At 44.4% G+C, this 7307-nt stretch overlaps 1 protein-coding gene across 1 annotated transcript in view; it reads right to left on the minus strand.

Annotated features, from left to right (window-relative positions):
- Positions 1-802: 802 nt before the first annotated feature.
- LOC104537614 (sterile alpha motif domain-containing protein 9-like) overlaps positions 803-7307 on the minus strand; it is a 7227-nt gene continuing 722 nt past the window's right edge. The window contains exon 2 of the mRNA XM_010180548.1: positions 803-5457. Within this exon, the coding sequence (XP_010178850.1) occupies positions 803-5457 (4655 nt within the window). The remainder of the gene's footprint in view (positions 5458-7307) is intronic.

Consider the following 7307-nt stretch of genomic DNA (forward strand, 5'->3'; position numbering starts at 1 on the left):
TATGATGTGGACATTTCTTAGAGAATGCTGCAAAAAACATTTTGCCAAGTGCAGAGATTATTTGGACTACGAAATCATAACAGCACCTACAAGTAATCTTTTACGTCATCAGTATTTAACAGCCCACAAGTCTTTGCACCCCTCCCCAGATATAGCTATATCTAGCATGGTTTGTAATATTTACATGGAGAAGCAATATGAAAGTGATGTAAAATTTGAGACCTGTTTTTTATCAATCCTGATGTTTGCAAAGTCAATTTAAGAACTGCTTACTTTCCCTGTGAGCCTCTCTACTGTATAATACAGAGGCCTGCAGTTGATGGGGACATGTATTTCATACATGGTACACGTTAGTAAGCAAAATATGTTACAGGCAGTGTAGTATGAGGTATGGAAATTAATGTACAATCAAGAAAAGGGCTCCCTGCCATACCTGTTTATTCCAGAGTTCAGTTCTCTAAATGCTGATAGGGGCAGGAGTAATGGTGTCTTTTGTCTCCACTCCCCCACCCCCATCCCAGTCCCCAAGCAAATACTGCAATTATTGCTGAAGTCTGAAATCTTGCCTTTGGTGACTCTAGAACTGTGTTTCAAGGTATATTTTACTAGTAGGTTTCACATTTTTGTAGCTATTTGATCATTGTAGTAGTAAAGTGTGGTTATCTTGCTACCTGATGTTCAGCTAGCGCAGTCCACTTTGTTTTAAACGTGACAGTGGACATTTTCAGTGCTGTACCTTCTAAGGGCCCAGTGGTAGGTACTGTTAATGTACTAAATACTTTGTATTCTGCTGACTCTTGGACTATTTTTCAACCTCAATATTGAAAGCAACAAGACCATTAAATGAAAAGCCTAAATAAAAGGTCACGTTTTCACTTCCAGGGGGCACTGAATCATGATGGAGCGGCAAGATACGAAGCTCTTTCATGTGTCCACGTATAAATAACTTCCTGTCCATGGTCCAGCCAGAAACTCTCTTGAGAATGTCACAAATCCCAGCAACGTTCCATACACTTCCACGGAGCCACTTCATTCTCCTCTCATCTAACGACCCGCTGATTAATTTATCAATCTTATTTTTGTGCACAATCTTCCTTAAGCCATAGCCCTTTCCCAGAAAAAAGTGGGTGTAGATCCTTTTCTTTCTGGGAGGAACGTCTTTCACCTTGATATCATATAAGCGGTACAGTGTTTGAAGGGCCGAGTTGAGAATATCGTCTTTATCTGGGTTAGGCTCTTTGTCTAATGCCTCATCTGGCCAGTACAGCAAGGTGAGCAAAAAATGGGCACTCGGTGGAAATGGTCTTTTTCCTTTAAAGAATCTTACGCTGAGCTCACGAAGAGTTTGCATTGGAAGAAGCCTGGCTGATCCTGGTGCTAGGCATGTTAGTGTGATGTGGCAGAAAATATAATTGATCAGATCGTTGTCCTCCAGCTTCAGTGGGTTTTCTGTATAGAAACTAAGGATATTTTCTAGCTTTTCAGCTGCCCTGTTCCCTTTCTTATCTGTTAAGAATGAGAGGATATTAGTGACGCTGCCTCCGCCTCTCTTATAAATATTCATGCGTCTAATCAGCTGGCTCTCGGGGCCACCGTTGCTCTCCTCCATAAGTGATGCTGAGATGAAGAACTTGGCATATACCTCAGACTGTCTTTTGAGCCATTTTCTAGGGTTATAAATTTGATCTTCCTTTTCATCTCTGTCATCATCCTCTTCCTTCTCGTGGGTTTTATCCGTTTGGAAATAACTTAGATCTTCTGAAATCCATTCCAGAGCGTTGTACAGGTTCTGACGTAAGCCTTTCAAGCGGAAGTGAAGCCTTCCCCATGTTTTCTCAATGTCTTTAGGAACATAATCTGTGATCAGGTATTTCACAAGCTCAGAATATTCCCCCTCCGCGCTTCTGCGAAATACAGGGACTGTGGACAAAAACCGAAGAAGACGACATCCTACTTCTACTTCTCCAAAATAGCCAGCGTTGTTCATGTTATCACGTTCTGCTTTTGCAGCCTGTTGTGCACCCCTGAAGCATTTCATAGCTTTAAGAGCAATCTCTATCTTTTCAATGATTCTTTCAGGAGTGTCCTCCTCTGTCGTTTTATCCACAGTGTAACTAAACCATTTCCTGTATACTTGACCTTCGGTATCTAAAATAAAGGAATCGTGCGGCAAAGCAGCTTTTGCAACCCCAGCCCAGTATAGCGCATCTTCAAATTTTTCATTGGTGTAGTGCAGTCTGGCAAGCTGCTGGGCAAAAAAAGCGTCTTTTCCAAGGTGTTCATATGCAGCTTTTAAAACAGCTATAGCTTTTTCACAGTTTTCAGCTTTACAGACATGTTCAATGAACGGGGAGAAAAGAGTGTCAGTGTTGTCACCTCTGCTTCTTTTGTCACGTCGAATGAACAGATCTCTGATGAACTTTATGAATTCATCTCGTCCAAATCTGTTTCCAAGGAGTGTCTTTTCCTGAAGAAGACACATTGCAAGTTGACTCTGAGGTTCATTCCCTGAAAGCTGATGCAGGATTTCTTTTGCAACCAGATAGTGTATTATCTGAACAGATGAAATATAGGTGGTATTTTCCCTTAGCTCAATAAAAATCATTCTTGCTTGCTCACTCAAGTGACTTTTGAAATCGTACGCTCTTGATTTCCTTTCTGTATATACCCCCAGTCCCAGAAAAGCCTCACAGTGTGACAATGAAACGTGTGAGTTAGGTACGTAGAAATTGAGCAAAGCCACGTAGCGCATCAGGTAGGTATCGCGAGAGGAATGGTCGATGCCTTGCAAGATGTGGCCTACAAAGTCGCTGATGTATGTTTCATTGAACTCCTCACACATCAGGACAAATGTAAGTATGAATTCTGGCTTGACATCTTTCTGCCTCAGTTTTTCAAGTTTAGTTCTGAACAGAATTTTTTCTGTATCTGTCAGCTTGTGAGTGACAGCAACTGTGTCCAGTGGAGACGCCTTGCAAAGCCTCTCGGGGTCGTTGGATCGTTTACAGCACAGGAGGATGAAGTAAGGTCTGGGGGAATTAATCTTCCTGGCTGCCACAGCTTCCATTAACTCATTCCTCAGTTCGTCTATATAGTCTTCATCATAATCCTCGATCAGGAGGAGCACAGGAAGGCAGTGACTGATTTCTTTCTCTTCATAATCTCTAAATGCGACTGCGTGCTCACAGACAGTTGCAGAGGAATATGAGGTTTTGATAACAGCACACCTTAAATCCTTTCTTCTTTTCCATAGAACTTGCCGTGCTATTGTGCTTCCCCCACTTCCAGGATGGTGAAATATCTTTAGTTTAGCCACAGAATAATTGTGTTCACTTCCTTGTAAAATGTCATCTAGGAGTTTGCTGGCATCCTTGCATGCTTCACGTTCAATGATTTCCCCACAGCATCTTTTATCAGCAAGCCAGAAATTTTCCCAGGTGATTTTTCTCCCTCGGTAAAAATTTTGTTCTATTTCTTGTATTTCTTTTTCGGTCAGAAGATCCAATCTGATATCGTCGCACTGGTCCACACACAGGATTTCTAGGGAAAACAGTTTCTCTTCTTCCAGCGAGGGAAGTGTACACAGTCCTCTGGTGGAAACTGGCAGGTGCCTCGGTTGTGCTGTAGAAGGCAACATATTTTGAATGGTGGCGTCTACGTGACTTAGTTTCATCCCCACGATGCTGCACTGTTCCAGCGTCTTGATGCTGCAGGAAGTCTGAGCCAGATTCGCCCACTTCCTGTAGTTTTCCGTGGACTCTGCAATGCAAACGATGTACTCTGAGCCGTTCATCTCTGTGTAGAATTCCTGAAACGTGTCCACAAGCGGTTTCTGCACCGGTGACAGCAGTAGGAAAAGCACAATGAACGACCGCTTTGGCAGGATTTCGTCACAGATACGAGTGATCGCCTTCTTAAGGTACTTCTTTTTCGTTCTGATCCATGTGTTTTCGTCACAAGGCTTTTCATCCCCGTGGAAGTCACTGCGCCCGTTGCAGAAGATCCAGCTGATCTGATCGAACAGGGACGAATGTTTCTGAAAGGGAGTCTTACTTTCTAAGCCAACCTTGCTTTCATTGGAAAACTCCTGTAAAAAATAAGACCTTGTTGCGTGGTGGTTTTTGTACTTGCTGTACAGTCCTGACACATTGGAATCTTCATCAAAGTCAAAGACACAGAAAACGTTCAAGTGCATTAAGAAGTTGATATAGTTCAGATCATCCTTTTCACATCTGTTTGTGACAAGGATGTACCGTAGGGAGTCATCCATGTAGCTTTTGCCATCGTTTAGTAGAATCGATAACTTTCTTCCTAAATTTTTAGATGCTACTTCTGTAGACACTGTGCTGGAGAGCTCAGCTTGTTCTCTTTGGGCATCCCTGTCTGGTAAACCCTTGATAAAAGTAGCGAGATTGTTGCGCTCCACAGGTTCGGACTTGGCTCCCAGTCTCTGGTAGAGGGCGAGCTCTTTCGTCAGGGTCACCTTCTGGCTGCCTTCGTTATATTTTGGCAAATGCACTTCAAAAAATTTGCCATTTACTAAACTGAATGTTGGTTCAATGTCAACCTCCACCACAAATCTTTGCTCCTGAGAGTCTTTTGAAATCACCTCAACAAAAACAGGTGGGTGAATACATTTCCTTGCAGTTTCTTGCAGATTTTCAACAAAACATTTTTCTATGTAATCCAATGCATCAACGTAGTATTCTCGCTCTTTGACCTTTATGCCAACGATCTGGCCGTGTTTCCAGCCCTTATCCTCAATGCTGTCCATGACACCAAAATAGATGGTGCCGTTTGTTCGAATGTTCATGCAGGCTGAAGCAAACCGTATCACTTCGCAGGCAAACTTGGACTGCAGTTGACTTCTGCTGAGCTCCGCAGCGATGGCAAAAGATTTGTATTCGCGGCAAGGAGTGATCAAGCCGTTGACTCCTGATTCCGGAGCCAGAACTCTGTCTTTCACGTATTTGAAATCGGCATTCTGGTGTCTGAACGGCCGGCAGTTGCTGAGCTCTAAAACTTCATCGTTACTTTCAAGCTGGGAGTTACTGCGTCTCCTTTGCCTCTTGCCAGAAGCAGAAGCTGGGTTTTCTTTGCTGGTTTTATCTACTGCACCACAGCTGCCTTCACTTGCCGTTTTCCGAGCGGGGGCTTTTCTGGGTCTCGCCGATTCTGTTTGCGCATGATTTACGTCGGGCGTTTTGCTGCTGGAATGCTTGGCTTGCTGTGGGTTTTGTAGCTGCAGAAGCTCCTTTCTCTTGCAGGTTAAGATGTGGATTTGGCCTCCTTTCATACCTATGCCTTTGAGGAAAGATTCATCCAGTTCCATGAGCACTGAACCTGTCACTTCTTCCGCATGTAGCTTTTCTACGTACTCTTTCTTGATTCCAATAGATTCTAGCCAGCACCGGACATGGTTCTCATCCCATTTATTCACAGGTAATGTGCTGTAATCTACAAGTTAAAGTTATATATGAGTAATACAAATTAAAAACATGTTAAAGTGCTTGACAAGCCATAATCCTTGCAAAACTGACTGTGTTGAATGCTAGATTATTTTCTTTCTACCAGCCACAGTGATAGGCTGCGCCTCCTCAAACATGTTACTTCGATGACTAAAAGCATCTTCAACATTAATCAAAAGCAGTCCTAAGCAATGGTACAGGACTAACAGCAGGAAATCATGAGAGAGGTTTGGAAACCATCCTCAAAGGGAGTCATGGAAATAAGCCAAAGGTTTTGAAGGGAATGATGCGATAAGGTTATCAGAACTGACAGGGGCTGAATTCTTTGAACTAGAGAGGTTTGGGCAGCTCATTTACCCACTTGAGTCTGTTGGTCTTCTGCTAAGTGAAGAGAGCGTCTACACAAACCAGATGATGTTAAGAGCACCAATTAGTTCCTCACTACAGATGAACCCTTAAAACGCAGATATTAAAAAGCAAATTGCTACATAGAAAGTACACGTTTTCTGAAAGCAACACATACCCATTGCCTTTGATGAGGGAAATCCTGCTGTCAACGAACAAAACCCTAGAGGGGGAAAAAGAACTGCCTTTACATTTACAATTAACATTCCTGTGTTAGTTAAAGCTGACTTACTGCTTCTTTTTTCCCAACCCCTTTTGGGCCAAGGTAGTTTCTACCCCTCTAAAAGGCCGCTCTTGCCCGCTACGCTGCTGCTGCTGCACGCCTGTGCTGGGTGCAGGCAGCTGCTCTTGCCTGGACACATGCGGGCGTGCGGCAGAGATGGGTTTTGCTACAGAAGCAGCTGCTGACAGCTGTGCCCATCTAACAGCTGCTTCTGTGAGACAGGAAAAAAGGACACCCAACACTACTGCATCCCCGGGTTTCAGAGTATCCCTTGCTTTTTATTCCTGTCTCTCAGTAACTCTCCCTTTCCCTGCCTCTTGCTCTCCCTTGATCCCATGGTTGTTTTGGGGTTTTTTTTGCACCTCTTTTCCACATCTGTTCCAGTGTTCCCTGGATTCCCTATGAAGCAGTTCAACCCTGTAGAAAATTTTCTTTTTAGTGGAGTGTCCTGGGCTGACAGATGAAATCCCCTGCCTTGCTCAGACTCTATTTACAGGGATACAGAGATACTCTACAGGGGTGCAATAGATTCCCATCGTCACCAGTAACCATCCGTGAGCTATGGCCGGGTCAAGGAGGGTCACGGTGACAGCAGGAGGGTGCTGCTGATGTTTCTCTTACTCTGTTGTGAAAGCTCAGCTCTGCGCTGGTTCCTGACAGATGAAATCCCCTGCCTTGCTCAGACTCTATTTACAGGGATACAGAGATACTCTACAGGGGTGCAATAGATTCCCATCGTCACCAGTAACCATCCGTGAGCTATGGCCGGGTCAAGGAGGGTCACGGTGACAGCAGGAGGGTGCTGCTGATGTTTCTCTTACTCTGTTGTGAAAGCTCAGCTCTGCGCTGGTTCAGCAGTCGTGGGGCTCCGCGCCGTGTCTGAAAGGACAGAAGTTGTAACAGGAAGGCAACGAGCACTCACACCTCAGGACCCCGGCATGGCCAGAGATAAGCGCAACAGAAAGTGATGGTCTGGGGAGATGCTGGGAATAAGAGAATAGGGGATGCTAGGGGGAAAAAAAAAGTGGTGCAAGTGTTATTCACTGTTTAAGCATTTGGTCCGCCCTGTGGAAAGCTCATGGGGTGCCCTGTGGTTGAAGTGAGTGGCTCCAAGGGGATCGTGTTTGGGGACTGCTCTGATGTGCCACAGGTGGTTAGGATTAGCTGGTCCCTCCAGAGTAAACTGGTTGGTTATCAAAATGGTCGAGACT

Source organism: Mesitornis unicolor, unplaced genomic scaffold (genome assembly GCF_000695765.1).
Source record: "Mesitornis unicolor isolate BGI_N332 unplaced genomic scaffold, ASM69576v1 scaffold22773, whole genome shotgun sequence".
Classification (NCBI taxonomy): domain Eukaryota; kingdom Metazoa; phylum Chordata; class Aves; order Mesitornithiformes; family Mesitornithidae; genus Mesitornis; species Mesitornis unicolor.